Source organism: Polypterus senegalus, chromosome 7 (assembly GCF_016835505.1).
Source record: "Polypterus senegalus isolate Bchr_013 chromosome 7, ASM1683550v1, whole genome shotgun sequence".
Classification (NCBI taxonomy): domain Eukaryota; kingdom Metazoa; phylum Chordata; class Cladistia; order Polypteriformes; family Polypteridae; genus Polypterus; species Polypterus senegalus.
Window position 1 is genome coordinate 39,252,955 of NC_053160.1, and position 27,824 is coordinate 39,280,778.

General features: G+C 37.4%; 1 protein-coding gene across 1 annotated transcript in view; it reads left to right on the forward strand.

Moving 5' to 3' along the window:
- LOC120532245 (sodium channel protein type 1 subunit alpha-like) overlaps positions 1–27,824 on the forward strand; it is a 112,272-nt gene that overhangs the window by 23,833 nt on the left and 60,615 nt on the right. The window contains exons 11-15 of the mRNA XM_039758095.1: positions 2,654–2,924; positions 6,116–6,234; positions 10,743–11,090; positions 11,786–11,956; positions 21,525–21,641. Of these exons, the coding sequence (XP_039614029.1) occupies positions 2,654–2,924; positions 6,116–6,234; positions 10,743–11,090; positions 11,786–11,956; positions 21,525–21,641 (1,026 nt within the window). The remainder of the gene's footprint in view (positions 1–2,653; positions 2,925–6,115; positions 6,235–10,742; positions 11,091–11,785; positions 11,957–21,524; positions 21,642–27,824) is intronic.

The following is a 27,824-nucleotide window of genomic DNA, read 5'->3' on the forward strand; positions in this document are numbered from 1 at the left end:
AACCATGATCTCCAGCTTGTAGAAAGTGTTCCATAGGAATCTTTGTAAAATAGAGAATTTATTTTAAAATATTTGAAATGCAAAAAAATGAGGCAACAAGAATTGGCTAACATGGCAATCCTAAACAAACAAATCCAAACATATTATCCAGAAATCAGAGTTACAAAATCAGAAACAAAAGAGTCAGAAAACAGTAAATACAAAGAAATAGCAAAAAGGAAAAAAATCCCCAACCACCAAGCACATTCAATGCACCACGGAAGGACTGCAATTCCCATGATCCCTTATAGTACCGGGGCAGTCCCTCAATGGAGATTGACAGGTGGTCCCTCCTCTTGGGGAAGCACCCACAAAACACAAGGGACAATGCAGAAAGCAACTCTGGCTTATACATAAAAAGCGCATTTTATCCTGGTGTAGGCCAAAACCAGCCATTCAAGTGTAAGCTAGGTTGCCTTTCTGTGTACTTTTTCTAGGACTGTGAGGTGGGAGTCATGCCTGCTTCTCTGGCTGTTTTTCAAGGAATCACACCGCTTTGGCTATTTCGTGTGAGTAATCCCAACATTTTCAACATCCTAACTACCATTTTGATTATCTTGAAAGTAAGATACTTGTATTTCTACCACTCTTTTTAAAATACAGTTTGAGAATTATTGCATGGAAGGTTCTTATCAGTCATAACAGATTATCTGGCTTCAGTCACTTCTTACTGTACTTTAATTTTGGAAAAATGACAAGCCGGTGGAGCCCCATTATGACTGAGTTAACTGTTCAAGGGTATACTTTTGTATTCATACTTCTTTGGAAAATGGGAGGACTCCCTATCATGAGCACAAATGGTGGTCTTGTGTGATAAAATAGATTTGTTGACAGAAGGTGGCATTCTTTGTCCTTAGGCCAGTGGCGTAGTGTAGTGGGGGCGGCAGAGGCGGCCCGCCCTGGGTGGCACTTTTAGGGGGCGGCAAGATTTCACAATAAATAATAATATCTTGTAAAAATTTGAACCATATCATTTCAGATTTTTGTCGCTCCTACGATTCGGACCGAATGAAATGAGCATGGAATTTTTCATCACTTATTCTGTGACGAAACTGGGGAGCGTTCTTTGAGCGTTTTCAGCAGCTACAGAATTTGGCGGATAGGTTTACTTATCTAACGCCGGCTATATTACTAGATTCGGACGATACTAAATGTAATCTACTGTAGACTACGCATCTGCCAAAATTGACGAGCAGGACTTCAAGCTGGAACGACTTTGACTGCGGACTTTTATTACTGCCACAGGCAACGAAAATAAATTAATTAATGCGGACCCTCTTGAATTATTAAAATTTATTGTGAAATCCAAGCTGGAAGATACTCTGCCCAATATTATAATAATGCTCCGAATATTCCTCACAATTGCCATAAGCAATGCCAGCTATGAGAGGAGTTTTTCAAAATTGAAATTGATCAAAAATTATTTAAGACCAACAATGAGTACTTTAAGGCTAACCAATCTGGCTATCTTGTCTATTGAGCAAGAGGTATGTGATGCTATAGACATTAATTGTGCAATAAAAGACTTTGCTCTTAAAAAAAGTAGACGAATAAAGCCGTAGTTTTAAAGACAGAAGTTTTGTTTTTAATTCTAACAATTACATTATTTTTCAATAAAATATAAATAGTAACAGTATCGTTCTAGTTCTAATTGGAAGTTGATTTGTGTTTTATATTCAATTCGCTAATAACTTCATCTTGTCGATCGTCAAGGTATAATCATAAGTGTTCTATACCTGTTATATCAATGTAAGTGTAAGAATTTTTGTAATAAATGTGATTATTATATTGTAAAACATATATACATGACTTTTTATTTGTAGCCTGTACAATACACAATAATGATGATTGTTCTTGCCGAAAAAGTCTTTAGAATTACTGTATATTTTAGTCTTTTAAATTGAAATACCTAAATAAGAGGGCGGCAAAATTTTCCTTCGCCCCGGGCGGTTGACACCCACGCTACGCCACTACGCCACTAACCCTTAGGCATTATTTTACTTTGTCCACAAATACCAAACAGATTGCCAAATATCCAGAGCCTTGTCATATTTACAAGCTCTAAATTCCTCACTTCTCTGAATCCCCAGTTCTCTTTCTTTTTTCCCTGACCTTTGATTTGTTTAAGGTTCTTATCAGTGAATACAGGTAAGGTTCACAAATTAGTCTGTAAATTTCAGCAGTTTTATAGTCGGATTAACAATATAGCTTTAATTCGCAATGCAGATTTCCAGGACAATTGAATGCATGATGCAACATTTTTGCCATTAAATATGACACTGTTCATTAATGCATTTACTGACCTTTCAGTGTGGTAGAAGCCCCTTGAGTAATTGATTTTTTTGTACTGTAGCATCTTAGTGGTAAATCTTCTCAAATAAGCCATATCTGCCAAAAGGACTGATCTGATTTCAAAAGTTGTTTTCTCAAGTAAAAATGGCATATTAGAGGTGCTATGAGTGCCGGAATTTCTCTTTCACTATATAAAAAGTTTATGCAGCCTCAATTTGCATGTGCATCAAACATGCAAAAAAGCAGCAATTCAAAAGCAGTTATTCAAATGTAAATAAACAAAATCTTAAGGGGTTTCATCATTTTTATTTTCACTTTTTAGGTACTAAATCTGTTTTTGGCTCTGCTACTTAACTTTTTTTCTGGAGATACACTAACGGCAAAAGAAAGCAACAATTCTCCTCCCCTGTCAACACACATTAAAAGGCTTCTGACTGTGATTAAGCTGAAAAAGTTCAGCAAACATCACTCTGCAAAAATTCAACCCAATGAGACAGTAGAAGGAAGTAATGTGAAGCTGTCACAACTCTTACAACTGCAATCTGGTACAAGTCCAAATGCAAAATCTCAGGAAGAGCAAAATACCAGTACAGGTAATATATTTTGGAGGTTTTTGATCTTTGCTGTTTTAATAGCATAATTTGTAGGACAGCCACATCTTTTATAATCAGACTAACAACATCGAAATAGATGTGAAAATTGATTTTTTCTTGTTGTTGCTTGCTTTGGCTCACTTTAAATTCCAATACAATATACAGTTGGATTTTCACCTCCCATTAACTCTCTTAGAGGATTTTTTTACAATTATATTTCATCTTGACTAAGCACTTTCATCTTTTTTAAACTATATTTGTTACAGGTGCATACTCCAGCATTATGTTTTACCTGAACATTAATTTGTAATTGCCTATTGCTGTTTCTAATCCATTCCAGCATGTCAAGTTTTTTTCCTCTGTCCAGATCCTTTACAGTCTTGTACGGGTTCATAAATGGTATCAACTTCACTGCTACAGCAGTTGTGAAAGTCATTTATAGTGGAAAGATTAACCCCAAACCAAGAACACCTAAAACCCATATCATATTAGATGACGTCCACAATGATTTTCAGTCACAAACTTCTTTTATAATAATATTAATGAGTTAGAGGAAGTCACTGCACATTTTCTTGACTTTTAGTCATGTAACGTGACATAGCCAGTGACTCACCTTGACAAAATTTAGAATGGTTTGATTACCGTAGATACTCGCGTATAAGTCGAAAAATTTATGCCTTAAAATTCATTCAAAAAAACAGGGCCGACTTATCCACGGGGCAACACAATTTTCCATAGAATTTGGGTTATGGCAAAGTGCACAGTGCTTTTATTTAAAACAGTCAATCAAAATCAGTGTTCAAAGTAAACAGTGCAGTGATTCAAAAGAACTCTTCATTAAATAAATAATCCATAAAGCAAACGTGAAGGTTTAAAAATCAATAAAATAGAAAAACAATCCTTTAAAAACCCGTGGTTAAAACGTTGCTGGAAGCAGTCTTTAAAATCAATAAGCCCAGTGCCTCTTTTAAACTAGCTTCTTACCTGCTTCTCCCGGTTGGGCTTTACAGCAGGTGAGACGCTCTCTCAGCAGCTGTCCTTTCTCTCACACACACACACAGGTCTGGAGTCCTCCTGATCCTGGCTTCGGTCTGGCACTCATCCCAGGCCTGAGACTTGGAACCTTGGCATCCAGGACGCCCACACCAAGGACTTCACCTCCAAGCCTCCCGACTCCCGCTGCCGTCCTGGCCTTATGCGGAAAGTCTTTTCTTCTTTAGTCACTCCCGCTACATGATCGCTCAGCGGGAGAAACTTCTACTTCGACTCCCGGGTGTCAGCCTAACACCCAGGCTTTTCACACAGCTGCCTGCGAGTGCTCACTCGCCCACTCGCACCGTCTCTCTCTCTCTCCTGCTTTCTCCAGCCACATCCATCTTTTTTACTCTTCCTTTTTTTTTTTACTCCGTTTTTCCTTCCTCTTTAACTGACTCGCACTTCTCTTTACATGCAGAGAGGACATAGCAGCTGCAGCACATTAGCCATAGGAACAATCACGGATGTGGGAAATGCCCACACAACAGATCGCCCTGCAGCTCGCTACAGCCACCACGCCCCCTCGCTAAGCCGCGAGCTCGGTGATCATTTGTTTAAAAACTAAAGTGGCCTTTGCTAAGAGAGCTGTGGACCCATAACACCACATAAGCCTTTGTTGGAATTTCAAGCATCGGCTGGCTGGTGTACGCGGTTTATGAACAGATATGGGCTGTGCCTTTGTCAGCGAACAAAAATCGCGCAGAAGCTGCCGAAAGATCTAGAAGAAAAGGTCAGTTCCTTTCATAAATTTATTATCAAGCAAAGACAAAGGCATGACTTTGACCTCAGTAACATTACTAACATGGATGAAACGCCAATAATATTTGATATGCCGGGGAATCGAACTGTAGCAGGTATTGGTGAGAAGACCATACTTATTAAGACAACGGGCCATGAAAAAACCCAAGTTTTACCCTCGACTTATACGCGGGTTATAACAAATTTCATAATTTTCGGCTTAAAATTACACTCGACTTATCTGCGAGATTGACTAATACGCGAGTATCTACGGTATGTCTTTAGTCATAGGGGTGGTTTCTGTGCATGAGAGCTGACAAACAATGAATGCTCACCCAGAAGTACAATGTAAATGATGTAGCAATGAGAAATAAAGAATATGAGTGTTTTGGAACTCACAAAAACACAAAAAGTTTGTCTGCGTAAGGACTCATGTTTAACATGCCATGGCAGAATGGAAAAAAGAAAAACAAAAAGGATGCAACTAAAACTGAACTCCTTTTACCTTTAAACCTTTCACACTACCCCTGGGTATGTCAGGCAGCACATTATTGTTTTTCAAAGAAAGGGATGAGCTTCCAACAATCGTAAATGTGTAACTGTGTAGGAAAGTCATCCCACAGTCTCATTTGACATAGCCAGCAACTTCTGGTTGCGTTAAACTAACATAATCCAGTGAAGATATCAGTAATTGCAGCCGCCACGTCTGACATCCCTTCTGATTAGAAGTCAAGTAATGTTTCAAAACATGGCAGGATCTAATCAGTAATATTTTGAAATGATTTTATAAAGCACAGAGAATTTGTTGATTTAGGTATTTTTAAAAGCCTTAAATTTTACACCGTTTGGCTTGCTCTCTCTCTCAAGGGTGGGGATCGATCTGTGCTTAGCATAATTCTTTTTTTTTTGTAAAAACTTGATTGCTATGTATTGATTGTAATAAAATTAATAAATAAAAAAAAAAAATAAATAAAAAAAAAAAAAAGAAGTCAAGTAATGTAGCATCGGCATTATAAATGAAGCCACAGATAAAAGATAGTGTGCCATGATGCAACAGAAATTCCAAAGTGCTGATCATATTTTGGCTGCAGAGTCAGCAGAAGAAAAACATTATGTTTAAGGATTGCATTATTAATCAAAAAATGATAGATTTAAACTTATGAAAAATCTAAAGTAAAAAAAAACTCACACCTTTCAGAATGCATAAATATATTTTCATACATAGAATACATGCTGTAATATATTAGTCCAAAAGATAAAAGTTGCTTATTTAGGTAAATGAAGTTACATTTGAGTAAGTTCTTTTAATGTCATTATTTTGCTTGCTTTATTAAAAAAAATCAAAAATTTGTAGAAATTTTAATTGTTAATCATTGTTAAATTCACTTGTATTATATCTTTTGTGATATCTTTGTTAGGAATTACTTGTGTTGACCAAAACCCTAAGGCTCAAGTTGCAAGTGTACCATCTCAAAATGAAATCCCCACAGTTAGTGCTCACTGCAGAAGATATGAAAATGGATCTGCTGTTATTGTGGTATTGTATCCTTACAAATCAAGAGGTCATTTTTGTTCATGTATTTTTATTTTAAGGCAAATTGACTCAAAAGGCAGTAGTAAATGAGAATGTCTACTGTTTTCTCCATTTGAAATAGTTCCAGGCAGAGTCTGAAACATCAGGTTTTTATTAGGAAACGGAGACGATTGATCACAGGTGGAACGCAAATTAACAAAGTAAATGACATAAACAAAGAAATCTCCTCCCCCATCAGTACCTTTCTATTCAAGTTCTCACCCTTATTTTCATTTTTCTAAAGTGCCAACAAATGCTCAGCCATTCTCTTCTCCTATCTCTGTTGTTGTCTCTGCAAAGTCTGGGCTTTCCTTTCTCTTACCACCTAGCCTTGTATAACGAACCTTTAATCTCTAAATTCACCAATCCTCAAGCAGGTAGCCTTTACATTCCATGTTTGCGTTACTTCTAGGCAAAGTCCCTGATTGATTTCTGAATCACACAGGGCTGCTATCTCATAGTGGCTTTTACAAGAAACTGTTACACTTAGCGTCATGTAGCGTTGGTAATTTGGAGGCATTAGTACTAACCTCTGCACCACTCAGTTAAATATCTTCTAGCTGTAAACTATTTATTTATTATTTTAGTTATTTGACAAGATAATCTAATTAAATCCAAATGATTAAATATTTGAAATGTCTGAAATATGTTTAATATGTGCTGCCTTTGGCATTCTGTATATATATATATATATATATATATATATATATATATATATATATATATATATATATATATATATATATATATATAGTATATATCTCATATATAAACATCTACGCGTGGAAGTGTGTGTGTCTGTCCGGCCCGAAAGTAAGGGCTCCACCTCCGAGGAAACAGAAAACCTGCTTAGCTACTAATAACAAAAGCAAGGCCAGCACATCAGCAAAACGAAACCTCAGAAGAAAGACAAGGTTGCTTAGCGGCTAACATTGGCAAAACGGTATCCCCCGCCGCTAATGCAGAAACGATGCAAGCACATCGGCAAAACTAATCCTCCTAGGAGAGAGTTGCCTAGAGTAGTTCCTTTCAATGATCTGATATCTGTACATTTTTATTTTTTTTCTGACAATTTCAATAGTTTCTACAGCAAGGGCTTACACAGCTAGTGTATATATATATATATACTAGTATATATATATATATATATATATATATATATATATATAAATATATATATATATATATATACAGTGCATCCGGAAAGTATTCACAGTGCATCACTTTTTCCACATTTTGTTATGTTACAGCCTTATTCCAAAATGGATTAAATTCATTTTTTTCCTCAGAATTCAACACATAACACCCCATAATGACAACGTGAAAAAGGTTTACTTGAGGTTTTTGCAAATTTATTAAAAATAAAAAAACTGAGAAATCCCATGTACATAAGTATTCACAACCTTTGCTCAATACTTTGTCGATGCACCTTTGGCAGCAATTACAGCCTCAAGTCTTTTTGAATATGATGCCACAAGCTTGGCACACCTTTCCTTGGCCGGTTTCACCCATTCCTCTTTGCAGCACCTCTCAAGCTCCATCAGGTTGGATGTAAAGCGTCAGTGCACAGCCATTTTAAGATCTCTCCAGAGATGTTCATTCGGATTCAAGTCTGGGCTCTGCCTGGGCCACTCAAGGACATTCACAGAGTTGTCCTGAAGCCACTCCTTTGATATCTTGGCTGTGTGCTTAGGGTCGTTGTCCTGCTGAAAGATGAACCAGTCTGAGGTCAAGAGCGCTCTGGAGCAGGTTTTCATCCATTCATGTCTCTTTACATTGTTGCAGTCATCTTTCCCTTTATCCTGACTAGTCTCCCAGTTCCTGACGCTGAAAAACATCCCCATAGCATGATGCTGCCACCACCATGCTTCACTGTAGGGATGGTACTGGCCTGGTGATGAGCGGTGCCTGGTTTCCTCCAAACGTGACGCCTGGCATTCACACCAAAGAGTTCAATCTTTGTCCCATCAGACCAGAGAATTTTGTTTCTCACGATCTGAGAGTCCTTCAGGTGTCTTTTGGCAAACTCCAGGCGGGCTGCCATGTGCCTTTTACTAGGGAGTGGCTTATGTCTGGCCACTCCACCATACAGGCCTGATTGATGGATTGCTGCAGAGATGGTTGTCCTTCTGGAAGGTTCTCCTCTCTCCACAGAGGACCTCTGGAGCTCTGACAGACTATCGGGTTCTTGGTCACCTCCCTGACTAAGGTCCTTCTCTCCTGATCGCTCAGTTTAGATGGCCGGCCAGCTCTAAGAAGAGTCCTGGTGGTTTCGAACTTCTTCCACTTACAGATGATGGAGGCCACTGTGCTCATTGGGACCTTCAAAGCAGCAGAAATTTTTCTGTAACCTTCCCCAGATTTGTGCCTCGAGACAATCCTGTCTCAGAGGTCTACAGACAATTCCTTTGACTTCATGCTTGGTTTGTGCTCTGACATGAACTGTCAACGGTGGGACCTTATATAGACAGGTGTGTGCCTTACCAAATCATGTCAAATTCACTGAATTTACCACAGGTGGACTAAGTAAGGTCAGATGTTAGATACACACCAAGGAACTTGATGCTCATGACCAGGTTTACCTCAGAGCCCTCACTATACAGTGGAGTGTGGACAGCATGGGCCTTCCTGAAGTCAATAATCATCTTTTATATCTTATCCACATTAAGAGACAGGATGTTGCACTTGCACCACCAATCATCTCTATTCTTTAAGGTGACTCATTCCCATGACTAATGAGACCCACCACCATGTCATTAGCAAATTTAATTATGGTGTTAGAGGTGTACACAATCATACACTCATGATTCAGCAGAGTGAACAGAGGTGGACCAAAAGTATGACCAAAAATTTATCCTGACAAATGCGTAATTTTTAATCCAAGATTTGGCTCCATTCACAATGGCTGAAACACAATGAGTGAGAACTTAGGCTAACCTGGGCAAACTACAAGGTGAGACACTAAAATAACCGGACTGGGCTTGGGGCTTCCCTGGAAAACTGTCTGGAGCTCAGCCAGACATGAATCATAGAACTATATCCCCTCCTACATGCCCTCTCAAACCACCGACTGGTTGAGTATATCCAGTGAATAGCCCAGTCAATATTTGCACAACAATCACTACACGAGTTGCAGCGATAATGTCGGGTGAAAAAATCAAACAGCGAATCAACATCAAGTTTCTTGCAAATTTTCTCTTTTTCCGTAAAGCAGTTTTTGACTGACAAAAACATTCCTGTGCTTGATCATCCTTCCTATTTAGCACCCTGAGATTTTTGCTTGTTCCAGAAAATCAAAAGTGACCTGAAGGGAACACATTTTTCTTCAGTGGATGTAGTGAAGATAAAAACGCCAAGCCTTTTGAAGAGCCTCAAGCAAGAAGACTTCCAGCACTGTTTCAATCAATGGAAGAAACATATGGAGCAGTGTAGAGATCGGAAAGGGGGAGTATATAGAAGGTGACAATGTTTGGAATGCTGTGATTCATCAATAAATATATTTTTTACCAATCCGGTTATTTTTGTGTCTCACCTCGTATGCTGCTATGCTAATGCCCTCTCTGTCACTGTTACAACTTTGAATTGGGCATTTTGCAACTGTTTTACTGCAGCTGGAATCCAACAAACACATGTACATGGCTGATAGTCAATATAGTTACATTTCTGAAATTCCAGAAAAGCAAAACTACTGTGTGCTTAAACATAGTCTTAAAAAAGACATAAATAATTTACTTAGGACCACAAAGGGCATGTTGTTCAAGTTATAACAGTGAAATGGAGTCTAACTCTGCTAAGGCTTTTTGAATCTTGTACAGAGGATAAATAAACACTGAATCTTGTTAAATAACTGGAAATAAGCAATTCCCTGCATGACATACAGGTATTATGCTGCTTCTTCTTCATTCACAGTACAGGGACATATGGATTTCAAAGGTTATTTAATTTTAATATATGGTATATTTAGTTCAGATGCATTACTTTAGACATAAACTGAATCAAATGGGGCCTGCCCAGTTATCATAAAAATTGTTCTTATATTGTAAAATCACTCTTGGGTGAAAACCTTACACATTACTTATTAAATGGCTAATAATGGTAATGGTAATATAGTACTAGACAAACAGGATGATTAAAAATTTGTTTTTCGAAATCTAAAGAATTAAAATATCATTCATTCATTCATTTTTTGTCAACTTATTGATTTCTTCTTTCATTCTTACAAACATATAATTTCCGTAAAATATTAACAACAGATGACAGAAACCTTTTTTTGGTCGCTTTTGTCAGTAATGCTTTTAGAATACTGCAATTAATGTGTAAATATAGTGCTTGAAATGCATGACTTAAAAATAAATACATTGAAGCAAGAAATTGACCACCACATCACAGAATAAGCACCGTACAGAATGCTGATGTTGATCTTTTTGTCTTACTGTTTGTTTCTTGGACAACTAATTGTTTTATTCTTTCAGCCTGAAACATTGGAGGAAGCTCACATAGAACCCGAAATAGAGATTGTCCATTCTGCTATTGGAAAAGGCCCGATAAACACTGGCAAAAAATCACCAGAAAATGCAAAACAGGAGCATAACGTGACTCAAGAACAAGGAAACCAAAAACAAGAAAAAGAAGACACTAGAAAGATGAAACCATGTTGTCCAAGCATTTGCTCTAAGATGTGTTCTTGTTTTAGTTCAAGTACTGATGCAGCAGCAGGCCAAATATTTAACTCTTTGAGGTCAATGGTCTATAAATTGGTGAATAACACAATCTTTGATGGGATCGTTTTGTTTGTCATTCTTGTAAGCACAGTCACACTGGTAAGTGTAATTAAGGACCTAATGACTATCTGAGTCTAGATGGAAGTGATGTTCAAGTTGGGTCACATAATTTGAAAGAATTGTTTTGTTGAAATGTGTTTAAATTTATTTCAAACGTTTTAAAACCTCTATAAGTAAATAATTTGTATATAAGAATGAGAAAAATGGAACAGAATCCAAAATGCTTTTAACTCATAAAGAAAGTTTAAAATATCCTTTTAATAGACGTTTGAGCTGATGGATTGTACAGTCCCACCAATAACTTTTTTCATTGATAGGAAACATTATTTGTTTGAGAGAATCACATGCTATGTCTTGTGTCCGCCCTTGTGAACAATGCAATGTCTACCTCACATTTGGAATCATAAAAATATAAGAATATTTTACAATTTTTGAGCTCATAGCCTACATATGACCACCTGTAAGATTAGGAGAGAGCATCTGCAAAAGGAAAAGCAACAGAAAACATTAGAAACTAAGGGATTATGTATTGCTTATGTAAGAGATAGATAGATAGATAGATAGATAGATAGATAGATAGATAGATAGATAGATAGATAGATAGATAGATAGATAGATAGATAGATAGATAGATAGATAGATAGATAGATTGCAATTTAACATATCTTTTTTCTTAATGTATGACATTATTTTTATATTCTTAAATTTGTTTTAATTTAATTCTTTATTTTTAGGCCTTAGATGACAAATACACACATAACAACGCAAAAATTCAGGAAATATTGCAATATCTAGACTACTTTTACACTGCCTTCTTCAATCTGGAAATGCTTCTGAAACTAATTGGGCTTGGAGCCATCGATTATTTCACTAATATATGGACACTCTTGGATTTTCTTCTAGTTGTGGTATGTGATGCTTGTAATCATTCTGTAACATTGCTGTCATTCCAAATTCAGTTGCCAATTATGTATTTCATGAATTCTGCAGGTAACTATTAGTCATAAAACCAAAAGTGGCATTAACACCTTTCTGCATATTTGTTAATCACATTTGACCCAGGAAAGATTGCTGTTATTCAGATGGCAGATCCATACTCATCAACTAAAGGAATTACTGTATTTTAATGATTTGCATTTTGTTGTGCTTTTTCAGATGTTTAGGAATTCTGAAATTCAGAAAACACTTTTGCTGATTTGCTACTTAGTTTATTGTAGCACTAAGGGTAATCATTGTGTTTATAGTAAAATCTTAGTAAACTTAAAAAGAGCTTGTAATGTTAATCACACACTAATCTATCATCAGAACCTAAAATGTTCCCTTCTTCCTGCCAGTGCTGCCACCTCATAGCTTCAGATTCTTAGTTTCAAATCATTGTGCAGGCATCATTTGCAAAGAGTCAGCATGTTTTCCTGTTTTTTTAAATATTATTGATTAATGATTAAGCAACTTAATCACTAAAGTTTTCTATTTTATCAACTTATCTTTTTCACTTAAAACATTTTTTATTTGACCTTATCATTAAGGAATTGATTATAATTAAACTTTAAAAAGGTATGTATTAGTGACTGGTGGGTCCCAGGCATGTTTCTTACTATTTCATTGTGCTCTGTTTCTCTTAAGCTGTTAAAAAAGAAATGATTGTCTTTGAACCTTCATGGATGCTCTTTAGTAAGTTTTTTGTTTTGACCCTGTTTATCAGAATCAGGTTATAGTACTGTGAAATAAGAGTTTAAAAGCCAATTTGTGTTAAATTGTGGAGAATTTGCTTATGCCGACTAAGAACAGAAACAAAGAAGCAAAAAAGTATACTTACTTTAAGTTCTCTGCACTGGATTATTTTTCTCTAATGATTTTCATCTCCAGTGCTGCTGCCTCATGGATCCAACTTGCTGGGTTTGAAACTCATGGCTGGTTGCTGTCTGTGTGGAGTTTACATGTTCTCCTGTATCTGCATGGATATTTTTCTCTCTGTAGTCCCGACGTGTATGTTTGGTTAATTCCATCCATCCATCCATTTTCTAACCCGCTGAATCCGAATACAGGGTCACGGGGGTCTGCTGGAGCCAATCCCAGCCAACACAGGGCACAAGGCAGGAACCAATCCTGGGCAGGGTGCCAACCCACCGCAGGACACACACAAACACACCCACACACACTAGGGCCAATTTAGAATCGCCAATCCACCTAACCTGCATGTCTTTGGATTGTGGGAGGAAACCGGAGCGCCCGGAGGAAACCCACGCAGACACGGGGAGAACATGCAAACTCCACGCAGGGAGGACCCAGGAAGCGAACCCGGGTCTCCTAACTGCGAGGCAGCAGCGCTACCACTGCGCCACCGTGCCGCCCTGTTTGGTTAATTCCAAATTCTGAATTGACCATGTGATTGCATGCGTAAGAAAACCTTGTGATAGACTGGCACCCTGTCTAAGGTTGGTTCCTGATGCTGCCAGGTCAGGCTTCACTGAGATGGATTAATTGGCTTGGAGATGTTTTGTTATTTAGTTTTTTATTAATACATTCCTCATCTTCATATCTCATGGGTATGCAAGGTAGGAACCAACCCCAAGTAGAATGCCAGAGCTTTAGTGGATGTTCTTGCATTTATGCGTACTGTACATTCTTCCATATGAGGCATGTTAAAACCACCAAATAACATGCATTCCTTGCAAATGGTGGTAATAGGAGTATCCCAGAATGGAACTATAGACATTTGGAGAACATACAGGAAAATACAGGTGTCATGAACAGTAATCAGAACATAACAAAAAGGGCTGAGGCCTCCAAAAGGTGCCACAAAAGCAAGCCAGATTCTGCACTGTCCTGTCCAAAACAGCTTCACCCCTCATCCCCAGGTTCAGGCGTGTGTAATAAATCAATTGGGGAAATTGTTTTTTAAGTTAAAAAATTCTTAAATGTCCCCAAATATCCTTAGATGACTCTTAAGTGAGGGAAACTCTGAAAGAATTATCTTGATGAGACAAATCAAAATGTCTCATTTTGAGAAAAAAAGAGAGAGAAAAAAATAACAAAAATGCTCAAAAATGAAAAAAGGATGTGCCTAAAAGGAAAACTAAATAAAAAAAAACACAGTATGTGAAGAAAATCCAGAGACTGAGCAGAAATAATCAGAAAAAACAGTAAATCTGAGGGAAAAAATACTCAGATGAGAGACTCCTAATACTCTGTGCACAACTACCAGAGATCGTCTTACAATGCAATACAATACAATGTATTTTTGTATAGCCCAAAGTCACATAAGGAGTGCCACATTGGGCATGAACAGGTCCTGTTTTTTGACAGCTCCTCAGCCTTGACTCTTTAAGAAGACAAATAAACTCCCCAAAATAAGCCCTTGTAAGGACAAAATAGAAGAAATCTTGAAAAAGGCAATACAGAGAGAGACCCCTTTCCAGGTAGGCTGGGCGTGAAGTGGGTGTCAAAAAATGGGGTAAATACAACAAAATACACAGAACAGAATACAAGCAATCCTCAATACAATACAATAGTACAATGGTAATAGTACAAGTATAGAGCAAAATGCAAGAGTAGATTGTATCACATAATAGGATTCCAATTTGTTCAAAGTCCTGGAGGCCTTGGCCATCAAGCTGCCTCTCCCCACTGGCCATTCCACAGCTGAGTCAGTGCTGGGCCAGCCAATGTGATGAATGGACCCTTCTACCCAATGATTCCAGGGCTCCTCTATCATAGATGATTTTTCCTTAGGCAGGCAAACAACTTGTATGGAAGAAACCCCCCGAGGAAGATAGGAATAGTTCAATCAATTGGATTTTTATTCAGTCACAGATGAGTACATGGATTCTACGTTGTAAGGCAAGGAGGTTCCATTTTTATAATTTCTTCTTCCTCCCCCTTCCGCTTACTTAATCAAAATGCATAATATCGTTTACTTACACTACTGGGCCATCTGTTCTTATTTTGTTTTACTTGTCAGATCAACCCTAAAGAAAGAAAGTTCATCTTTCCTGTGTCAAACAGATGCATTCCTAAAGAAACTAGAAATTGAGCTATATCAGCTTACTGCACCCTGTCTTTTGACAGACGCCTGTTTGAATAACCTGCTGTTATAGCAAAACGTCTTTGTCAGCTATTAACCCTAAGTAGCTTGCAAGCAGTTAATTTTTCTTTCACACTTGAAATTAGGGCAGTGGCATCAAGTGCCACATTTGAGTACAGAGAAACAGAATAGGTGAAGGTTAGTAACACATTATTACTACAGCTGTATTACTTATATTTTATTGCTAATGACTAATAACAGAGATGCAGTATGCACAGTTAATCAGCAGCTCTAGTCTGGGTATGCTAAACTGAAGTAGTGAGTCTTCAGCTGGGATTTGAAAGCTGAGACTGAAGAGGCACGTCTTATAGTAGCAGGCAGACCATTCCACAACTTTGGGGCCCTGTAACTAAAAGCTTGACCTCCCACTGTTATTTTATAAATACTTGGAATCATAAGCAGACCAGCATATTCAGATCTTAATGTGCACTCTGGTTTGTAAGTCATGATACGTTCACATAAGTAAGGCGGACCTTGGCCATTTAAGGCTTTATATGTTAAAAGTAGGATTTTGAAATCTACCCTATACTTAATCGGGAGCCAGTATAAGAATTTAAGAACTGGAGTTATGCTTCTTCTTGTAATAATACTTGCAGCAGAATTTCCAGGATTAAATGAATGCTGTATAAAGAACAATTTGAAGATCCAGTGAACACCACATTGCAGTAGTCAATCCTACTAGAAATAAATGCATGAATTAATTTCTCAGTATCCCACATATTTAGAAAACGCCTTAATTTCCCAGTATTTTTAAAATGAAGAAACATGTTTTGGACAATTTTGTAATGTGCACTCTAATTGACATGTTAGAGTCAAAGATAATGACTTGTTTGCGGGCTGATTTAGTAAAACTAATGTTGATTCCAATTGAGTTACATAATGACAAAATAGTGTTGCAATCAGCATCATTCCCGCTGATAATTAACCTTTCTGTTTTATCTGTTTTTAAAGACAAGTAGTTCTCATCCATCCAGTCCTTAAATTCACTAACACATCTAATTAAAGACAACATCAGATAAACTTCATTTGGTCTAAAAGAAAGACATAACTGGATGCTATCTTCATAATTAGCATTGTTAGAAGACATTGTAAATGGAAGAATAAGAAGAGAGCACGTATTTACAGATGATGATGACTAGCTTCTCAGTCAATTTAGATTTCCCAGAGCTATCCTTTGGAGCTTTGTGCTGTTAGAATACTAAGATGTATACATGATATAATTTTCATGTTTTTAAAATATTCAGAGAGCTTTAATATCATAAATGTAACGTATTCTGTGTGGTAAACAATGCCGGCATGTTCCTGTCGGAAGAGAGAAAACCAGTTTAAGAAGCACACAGCGATTAATGACTGTGTTAATCAACACTTAAAACACAAAGCATTTAATGTGTTACATTAGTTAAGATGGGGTTTGAGAAACTCTAGTAAATTAAGCTTCAATTTTAAGATTACATTTATGAAGTTGTACTTTAATGACAAAATAAACTTAAAAATAAACTGGAAATTTCGAGATTAAAGTCGAGTTTTATCTCGACATAGACCTTTTATTTTTAGACGATGGTCTGCGACTCACCTTTTCAAGGCGACTTTGATATCTGACCACTTCTTTTTTATTTCGGGCACTGTTTCTGAATTGGAACTTTTAAGTGCCTTTTCCATGCTGTGCTGCTCCATCAATTTCCTTTTTTTGCTTAAGCCACCAAATACTATGCTTTCCTTGCACACGTCACTGAGCAGGACCTCCGTTTCACATTTGCTGAAATTCTTCTTTTTATACATGCTTTTCCCATTTGGGCAATTTATATAGATTTGCATATTCAAATAGGTGTTATTCTGGGAGGAGTCAGGTAGAGGCTGTCGGGCTGTTGATTGGGATTTATAAAGGAGCAAAATGCATGGAACTTTCTTACGCACAGTTTTATGCAACTGAATTTTTTTGTGCATACATACATTATACATGAGGCTCAAGGTCTTTGGGACTTTGAGGTGGCTGTGCTATCCACCGCATTTTTATAAATTAAATGAAACACCTTTTGCTTTTTCCAATTTGAACAATGTCTGTAAAGGAAATCAAGTCAAGACAGGCTTGGTTTCTTCATTTTGAATACAATCAACCATTTCTATGGCATTCAGATTTTTAAGTTACCATATAGTTGTTTCCTGTTCATTGGTTTTCATTACAACTGAATAATTCTATTAAAAAAATTACTTGACTACAACTTTTCAGATAATTGTGTTGCTATATGAAACAACAACAAAATAACATTCTCCCTTCAAGCTATACAGATGGTTACACCATTCTGAGTTAAGCCCCGCTGACTGCTAAAACACATACAGAGACTTGATTTCTGTGGGGAAACACTTCACAGAATCTATGAAGTATTAAGCTATGTGAATCAACAAAGTGGCTGTCTAATGATGCAATACATTAACTGAAACAAAAGCTGACAGTCTACTTTCATCTCCAATCAAACAATCTTTAATAAAGTATACAGAGCCACATTACCCCACACTTCTGTATTCTCTCATGAGATAAGAATCGCGTTCATCATTAGTCAAGTCAGTTGTGGAAGATTTTAAACATTGTAAATGACTCTTTAATGCTTAAAACAGTATAGACTAAAACAAATGGTAAAACAGAACACCCACAGGACAAGCAAGCACAGATTTTGATCTTCCTATTTTCTTTTGTACTATAACCCTTGGAAAACAAAAATCTATTATCTTGATATAACCACTAGTAATTTAGAAACACCAGTGCTCAGGACAATTGCAGAAAACATAATATCTGTATTTGTGAGGATCAACTTTTACATTTTTCCCCTTATGAGTATGAATGTGATAATGTAAACACGTACTAATTATGATGAACCTCAACACATGACCACAATGCATTTACTCTACAGTATGTATGGTTGTTTGATTTTGCAGCACACTATTATATAAATTCCTCTTGGTTCTTAATTTTCTTTAGTATGAAAACAGTAGATATCCATATGTGTTCCACACTTTGCAGTTAGTTAACATAAGTTTATTTGAAGTAAAACAATAATGAAAACTAAAGAGTGATTATGGTAAAATATGTTTTGCCTTACAGTGGTACAGTAGTTAGCACTGATGCTCACAGCCCAAGGGTTCAGCTCTCAGTCCAGCCACTGTCTATGTGGTGTGGTCGTGCATTTCTTTAAATATTGCATTTTCATTCCACATGACCAAGGTTTTCACGTTTAGTCTGTGGGTGCGTAAAGCTTAACATTTACTTATTTAGTTTATTGGTGGTTTTAAACTGGCTGATTATCAGTGAGTGTGCTCATAGGAGTGTCATGTGATGAACGGACATCCTAGCCACGACATGCTAGATGTAGAGCTGATGGTCCCTTTGTCATTTGTATTTTATTGCTAATAAGGGGTAGTTTAAAACAATAAATACAGCTGTTTAGAACTAAAATAAGCAATTAAAGGTTCAAAATCTTAACAAGTGAGACAACCAAATGAAGCAGAGAAATGTCACTTGTGCAATAACTGCTTCATCAGTAATGAATGATTTCTCAAGAAGCAATTGGGTTGGAACAAAAACCTGAACCCACTGTGGCTTTCCAGGACCGATGTTGCTCAGCCCTGACTTAAAGGGTCTGATTCTTAAATAGCAATTAAATTAAATGAAGTTAATTAGTAGCAAAAACTTGTCACTAATTGCGAAAATAGAATGAAAACAAGGTAGCCACTGTGGCTCTCCAGGATCAAGTCTGGCCACGCCTGCTATATACTATCATCATTGCTTGTGGCTCTCCAGATTAAGAAAGTGCAGAACATGGATGGATGAATGGATATACTGTATTACTGTTTGTATCAAAAACAAAATTACATTTACAAAACACACTGAATTCAAATATAACATGTAATTTTAATAATTGGTGAACTGCTTTTTCATAGCGATAGGGAATGTGACCTTAATATGGCATCCTCAGTCACATCACAAAATCTGAACATTGAACAGGACCGGAACATAAAAATAAATAATTTGATCACTGCTGTGTGTACAGCCTCTAATCCTTCAATTTGAAAGGCATAGAAATACACAACTAAAGCATTTTTTTAGATAATGTTAGAATTCCTAAAATTAAAAATTCTGATGACGTATAATATAAAAGAGTGTAATTTTACTTTATAAATGTGTTTCCATCTAGCATGTAAACAAATTCAATATCTGAACACTACTTTTCAGAATAAATTGTCTCTGGAAACCATATGTTTCTTCTCCTCTCCTCCACCCACAGACAGAAAGTGACAGGCTTCAGCATGCTTTTTCTGTACGGCCTCATCAATCCCTCTGTACTGCAACAGAAATTAGATGAGGACTGACAGAAAAAGAAGAATTCATATAAACATGGAGCACACATACATAAACAGTTGGAAGTTGGACAAATGTAGCCATATACAGTTGAAAGTGTTCTAAGATTTTGAAACAAAATTCCCATAATATTTATATCTTAACTTAACTTCAAGAAGCACTTCACTTATTGATAAAGTGTTTAAAATAAATTTAACGGTAGTTACCAGCAAACAGTACGGTCAAAAACTACCTAATGAGTAATACAAAGATGACCAATGTCATACAAACAAGCAGCCTAATGCACATTTTATTTTTTCTAATAAAGTTCTGACATCAGTCTTCTCTGTTTTAAAGGAATCATGGTATACTAGCTGTGCTACCTGTCTAAGACACATTAAAATCTAAGTAATCATTGCATCCTTCAGCATTAACATTTGTAGTACAACATGCAATGTATATGACTTTGTTATATGCCATTTGGCATGGGATTCTTAAAAGCAGTGTTGTTTGTGATGCACCGTCTATTAGAATGACAAACATAGCAACCCGACAGACACACAGACACTTAATCCTTTTATTAAGATGGATAGGGAGTGGAAAAAATGGAAAAACAAGCGCTATTGCAGTAACAAGCACTATTGGTTCCAAACCGCTAAATATCAAAATGAACAAGCCTCATATTATTTGCATAGCACCATTTTTTCTGTAGTGGCAGTACTTTTGCATATAGGCTCTAGCTACTAGGAGCATTGAAAGTAGATAAGTGGACTATATAATGAACAAATATTTTCATTCTCTTTTTGAACTTTTTTTATTATGTAAGGACCAATGGTGACTTGGTTTTTCCTCTTTTATACTCTTTATTTTGTAAGACCTTAATAAAATGTCTAAAATCCCATACACTTATCACTCTGTGATCAGGTACTTTAGCACTTCCTCCCCTCTTCTCTTCTACAGTATATTTACAGTATAACCTCAGGCAATTATAGAGAGTAAAGAACCAGGCAGGAGTTAAGTTACACATTTAATTATGTATTATTGATAAAAATGACCAAAAATATTAAGGAAGCACAATAATATGTGAATACTCTTACAACCTAAGTAGAAGTGCATCTTGCGTCCATAGGCAGCTCTCAGCTTATCGTCAGTCTGGCTTACTTTGCTACCTCATGGCTTTTGCATGGAGTATTGAAACGGGCCACATGCCTGTCAGTATGGCTTCCAAGACAGCATTGTCTTCATCATGGTCTCCTCTTTATGGCCAGATGGTGAGAGAGAGAGAGAGTTAAAGACAAGCTGACCAACTTTGTACCATTTTTACCACTGAACTCAAATCAATGGGGCATCATAGTATAGAATGGCTTCATTTTCAAAACCAATCATAAACAGCTATACTTTAGACCAATAGATTTGGTTGGTTAGGTAAACATCAAAGCACCGCTGTTCTCATCAATGAAATAAAACATGCCTCCTGAAACACTATCTAATATTTCATTGCTTTTTCTAGTTTACAAATAAAGACACACAAAATATTTATCAACTTATATGCTATAAGTCAGTTCAGCACAGAACTTGATTTCAGTCTTGATTAGCTTCCAAAATAAACAGCAAAGGAAAAAAAACATACAGCAGGTTATTAGTCAAATCCATTTTAGGGTAATCACTGTAGCTGGATCATGACTCCCAGTTGTATGTCTCTGTTAGCCAGCCTTTACAAGATCAGGAATGATAAAGCTGTTACAGGTTCACCTCAGAAAAGTAGTCCCCATGGATCATAGCATATCCTTTAGACCAAAGCGCTAAAGAGAAAAAATGTCCATCTGAAGATGAGATCTGAGTTCATTATTCATCTGGTCCCAGCACTGAGAACATTGTAAGAACACTTAAAAAGCGAGTACTGCATTAATGAGAAAAATGTATGGGAGACCAATAAATAAAAAAAATGCACGGAAACACTAGAAACACCATCTGAATTAGTTTTTATTTTTTCCTGTTCTTGATTTGTTTTTTTTTTCCCTGTTTTGTACCAATTTTATTTGTCTTGTTTCTCCTACAGAATGGGTGGCTAAGTTTGCTAAGCAATAACATAAAGGCCTTCAGTTCACTGAGATCACTGAGAACTCTGCGAGCGTTGAGACCTCTGAGAGCTATTTCCCGTTGGGAAGGAATGAGAGTAAGTCTTCATTTCTCTTCATTTTTCCTATTATTTCTCAAGTTAATACAGTGAGAAGGAGAGCAAAGGACGTGGGGATGAAAGGGCCATAATAATGATAGGCCACCTGGTTCTGTCTTGTCAGCTATTCCTGAAATCACAACTATCTAACACAGACACTGTGTGGTCCTTATTATCTATATATATAATTCACTAAGGCAAGACAACCAGGAAAAGCACGCCGGAAGGGGCGTGGATTCACTAAGCCGCTGACAAGTGAGACACCTATGGCGCACACAGGAAGGAGCCACGCCCACCAACTCCAAGACCATTGGATACGACGACAACTCGCAGGGCAGCGGCCACCAACTCGGACGCGACGACACAGAAAAAATGGCGTCATTTATGTTCGTCTGTCGTAGAGGCCAAATGCAGTGCAGGTCAGGTTAATGTCATGTACCTCCGAGCTACGTTGACTGTTCATAGAGGCATGTTTCTCGCGGAGGTGAATCGCCATATGCAGCGTGTGAAACGGTTTGCGAGGGGTATCCCATGGGATCCTTAAAACAATCCTTTAAAACTGAGGTTAAAGCACAATGAAGGAATCAGTCTTTAAAAATCAATAAGCCTTGTGCCTCTGTTTCATTACCGTCTCACCTGCTTCACTAATGCAGGCCCTGCAACAGTCGAGACGCTCTGTCAGCAGCTGACCTTCTCTGTGCCTGACCGGTTCACACAGAGGCAGCGCAAGAGAAAGCCGCGCCAGAGACAGACAGAGGCACACACACAGGCAGCTGGTGGGCGGCTCTCCGTGAGTTTCTCTTGCGAGCGGACACATAACCAGGCGGTGTGTATGCTTCGAGAACGAGGCTGGACGCGGCTTGCGACCGGGCATATGAGCAGGCAGTGTGTATGCTTCGAGGGTGGATGCGACAGGACCATCTAGGAAAATCATGTCGTGGATGTGATTCGCTGTATGCAGTGTGTAAAACAGTTTGTTTGTCGCAGATGTGAATCGCTGTATGCGGCATGTAGAACAGTTTGCGAGGGGTGTCCCTGTGTCTTTCCAGAAGTGTTCAACCATCAATAAATAATTATGCAGAGTTTGTTATGCCGCGGGTTCACTATTGTGTTGTATTTTGCTCTCTCCAGAGTTCCTTCTTTTCATTCACTTACTGTTCTATTCTCACACTAACCTGTTTTAGACAACCGTGTCTTTCCACAAGTGTTTACTATTCAATAAATAATTATGCATGAGATTGAGCGTGTGTCTAGGCGTGGGTAAGCCGTTGAACCCCATTCGGGCTGCAAACCGTGGAATTGCCACTAAGTGCGACTCATACGCTCCCACTGTTTTCGTCCCTACCCTTTGTAAACACTTCCCTCCCACACGTTGACTGTTAATAGAGGCATGTTTCTCGCGGATGTGAATCGCCATATGCAGTGTGTGAAACTGTTTGCGAGGGGTATCCCATGGGATCATTAAAACATTCCTTTACAACTGAGGTTAAAACACAATGAAGTGAACAATCTTTAAAAAACGAGTTTTCGGTTACGATGCACGACCGCATGCAGCATAGCAAGGTGTTGTACACGCTACATACAGCAATTCGCATCCGCGACAAACATGCGTCTTCTTAGATGCTCCTGCACTTTGTACACACCCCCCTCCCACCTCGCTACGCCGCACAGACGATTGTGTGTTGGTTCGTTCCGTGCATTGTTACAATGTTGCTTTTCTTGCTTATTTATTACCGATTTTGCAAATGTTAAATTTTCTCCCTGTGCTTAAAAATTATTTAAAAACCGGCCTGATTATGCGGCGTATGGTACACCGTGGGTTGGCTAGTAGTAGAAATATGCCCAAAACATGTTTCTTTCAATAGCATCACTTATCCTAAATAGCCACTCATTTACAGAACTGATCTCTGACTAGTGGTGCTGTTTCAGTGTTTCTGACCTCTTAGACCAAAACACAGCATTTTGCTGACTCAATTTCAAATTATAAATTATATATACCATAAAGGCACTAAGCAGAAAAGATACATTTCACCACTTCTGAAGTCTGCTGTCCACAATAGACTTGACCTTTGCAAGTTAAACACTTTTGATACTGGTTGCAACAGCCAAATTAAAAAAACAAAAAACAGGAATTAGATTTATTTTAGTCCTGTTTCTAATGGGCTTCCTGGAATAAGAACTGTAGCCTGATAGGTAAATAATTGGGTATTCTCCTGCCACTTTTTGATGTAGCTCTTTGAGAAGTGATTGGTGCCTCCAGACATCTGCTTAAATGAACTGATGAAAAACAACATACTGTAACCTTCATTTTATTTGTGACACTATATCTACTGCTACTTTTGTAGTGTTGAACAATATATGGAACATGTTTTAAAAAGATTGTTCTGGGTACATTACATACATTTACTGACCCCTCACGTACACAACGAAAATTACAAACTTAGTTTTCTCTGTAAGATATAACACACAGTTAAAAAATATAATATATTAAAAAATGTCACATGCTGAAAAGCTCTGATTCTAGAGGTGAAAAAATCTAGACAGAAATAAACTAATAAAGTTGTGTGTTTACTTGCGATCACTGTGATAACCAGAAGATGGCGGTATAATCTAAAGCATCATAAAACTAAATGTATGTTGAATGTAATACGATAGATAGATAGATAGATAGATAGATAGATAGATAGATAGATAGATAGATAGATAGATAGATAGATAGATAGATAGAGATGTTAATCATATTTTGAATTAAGGGAATGGATTAAAGTCTACTAAGATAAATGGCCTTTTTCATTAAATGTTCTTTTTTTTGCAAGCCTTTACCTTTTGTATTTAATTATATCTGAAAGACAATTTGAAATAAAAATAATATTTTAAATGTGCTCACTTCACTGTTGGCCTTGGTGATTCTAATATTTATATTGCTACACCCAGGTGGCTGGTCTGTAGTGATTTATGAAGCTCATTGGGTATCCTAGATTTATTTTGCATGCTTTTGGTCCCACATATGAATATGGTTATATTTTAGACCTTGCCATTACTAACGACGCCTTTGCTGATATTTTCAACTGATGCATTTTAGTATAGTACTGTTGACTATGTTATTACTCTACTTATAGAAAAGACACTAGCTATGTCATCTGTTCTGTCTGCCACTATGATATCCTGTAAGTAGGAAAGTTTGCCAACCTTTACAACCACATTTTTTTAGAATGTGCTTAACAGTTTTGCTTCTGAAAGCACACACACTGTTGTTCTTCTCCATGATTCACTGAATGACTTTAAGCCCTAAAATGAAATTGGACCTCAGGTTAGAAGTCTGTTGGAAAATTTACTATTTAGCAGCAGTGTATTAGCAATCTGTCTCTTCTGCGCTCAGAGTGAACAGATCCAGATGCAAATAATAAGATTCTTGCAGCTGCTTTCGTCTCAATTACATGATCAAACCCAGTCGGTCAGCTTCAATAGATTTTTCTACTAACATCTGCAATCATTTTCTTTACTAATTCCAAACAAAAAAAAAAATATGATCAAGCATCAAGAAAATTCTTCAGTTATTGTCCATCTCTTTGAAACTGCTGTTTTTCACGGCTCTATTTTGAATGGCGTTATGGAGGTTATCAAGACTGAGTCATTTGCATTGTCTGTTAGATAAATTCTTTTAGCAGTTCTTTGTTTCTCCGCCATTACTGCTAAGATACCTGTTTTCTAGTAAAGTATCTATATTCTCTCCTGAAAAAGGAAAGCCTGAAGTTATGACTAATTATCATTCTAGTTACTAAAGCCTTTTATGTCTAAATATCTCAGAACAATTGCTGTCCTACAGTATAGCTGCAAGCCTATATTGACTTTAACAAGGTATGTGAAGTCTTCCAGCCATGTTGTATGTAGGCTTCATTAGATGATGGACGTACATTAATGACCTTATGATGGCACCAGATTCTAGGCCTGCAGGCCTCCTCATATTTCTTGATTTGAAAGCTGTTTGTGACACTGTTGATCATGGTATCATAATCAAATGCCTGAAAGACATTAAAATCTGTGGTGATGTAAGTGAGGGAAAACATCTTATATCAATATTTGCATTACACCTTCCGTTACATGTCATAGCATGCTTTCATTATCTGCCTATTGTCAGGGAAACGAATATGCTGTAAAAAGGAAACACAACAAAATGAAAGAGTTGGTATTCTACTTTGGTGACGCCGTATAATATGAAAGAATACAAAAAAATGCAACGCGCAATCATTTGTGGAGACATCTTTCCAGATGTGAGTTCATAACAGAACTGAGAACAAGATGGCCAGCTCCCGTTTAATAGGTATGAAGGGGCTTGTTCAGGAGGGTGAATGTCAGGAGTGGACATCATTAGGCTTTAGTCCACAATGCCAATCCATGGCTCGAGGTGTAATTACCATCACCAGAGTCTTTAAGCTGTCTCCCATGCCCATGCATGTGATAAGCTACCTGGGGTTTGCCTGGGTCTTTAACTGAGAGTTTGGACACAGAAATGCTTGCATATGTTGAGCCACAAGTGAGAGTTCTGGGTAAATGCCAACAGGGATACCAAGGTCAATTTCTGACCTCTGAATTTATTTCTGGGTTTTACCCAGAAGTACAGCATTCCCCTAAATCATAATCAACTGCTTTGTGAAAGTTTGGATATACACAAAGTCTTTTAATACCTTTCTTCATCTTAGGAGCTACAAAGAATGCTGAATTTTTGTGATTACATAGACAAAGTCTGGGGCGATTTTTAAATTTCCACCACCAGCACTAATACCTGATCATCTCTGCGGCCACTCCGAGCAGATCTCCAGCCATCCCGTGGAACAGAGCAGGGCTAGATGTTTGAGCATGGTGACATGCACTTACACAGTTGATGCTGTACTCACGTTCTGTGGTTCAGTCAACTTGACACTTGTCTTGCTCAGGTTTCTTCTTATGTTATCTTGAGCATTGTGCTTCCAAAAAAAAGGTAAATGACTTGGAAAAGCCTAAGAAATAGTGAAAGACCATTTGAAAGTGCAACTTGAAGTGATTAACCTAATGTAAACTTCTTTTTAAATAGTATTTAATGATGAGAAAATGTACTATTAGGAATTGTTTTGATGACTAATTTTGATTCTGCACAAACACAAATGGGGTAGTTTTTTCGAGGCCAGGAACTCATAATTTTTTTTTCATTTAAATTAATAACTATGTCTTTGCACTGTGAAAATTCTCCTTACAAAATAAAATAAGGGTTTTCAGGAATGGATTACCTTTGCAAAATGCAGGGAGCCTGTAGTTTACAGTGTCATCCATAAGTTTGGGCACCCTTGTTTAAAATGTCTGTTACTGTGAACAGTTAAGTAAGCAGAAGATGAACTGATGACCAAAAGGCATAAAGTTAAAGATGATGCATTTCTTTTCAGCATTTTGCGCAAGGTTAGTGTATGGTTTTTGTTTTGTACAATTGTACTGTGAAAAAAAGGAAAAGAGCCCCATGCAAAGGTTTGGGCACCTTAAGATATTTGAGGTCTTAGATAACTTTTACCAAGGCCTCAGACCTTATGGCTTGTTCACAGTCATCGTTAGAAAACTCCAAGTGATGCAAATTGCAAAGCTGCATAAATTCTCTGACTCCTCAAGCCTTGTCCCAACAATCAGCAGCCATGGGCTCCTCTAAGCAGCTGTCTAGCACAAAGCAGAAGAGGGCTACAGGAAGATAGCAAAGCATTTTCAGGTAGGTGTTTCCTCAATTCGTAATATTATTAAGAAATGGTGCTTAATGGGAATGGCGGAGGTCAATTTGAGGTCTGGACGACCAAGAAAACTTGCGTGAAATAACTGCTTGTTGAATTTGCTGGAAAAGGCAAATAAAAAACTTTCAGGAAGATTCAGCAGACTCTGGAGTGGTTTTGCACTGTTCTACTGTGCAGCAGCACCTGAACAAATATGACCTTCATTGTAGAGTCAGCAGAAGAAAACCTTTCCTGCTTCCTAGTCACAACATTCAGTACCTGAAGCTTGCAAATGAACATTTAAACAAGCCTGATGCATTTTAGAAATAAGTCCTGTACACTGATGAAGTAAAAATAGAAGTTTTTTTTTTTTGGCCACAATGTGCAAAGGTGTTTTTGGAGAAAAATGGTGCTGAATTCCAAGAAAAGATCACGGAAGAATGGATTGAAATAAATA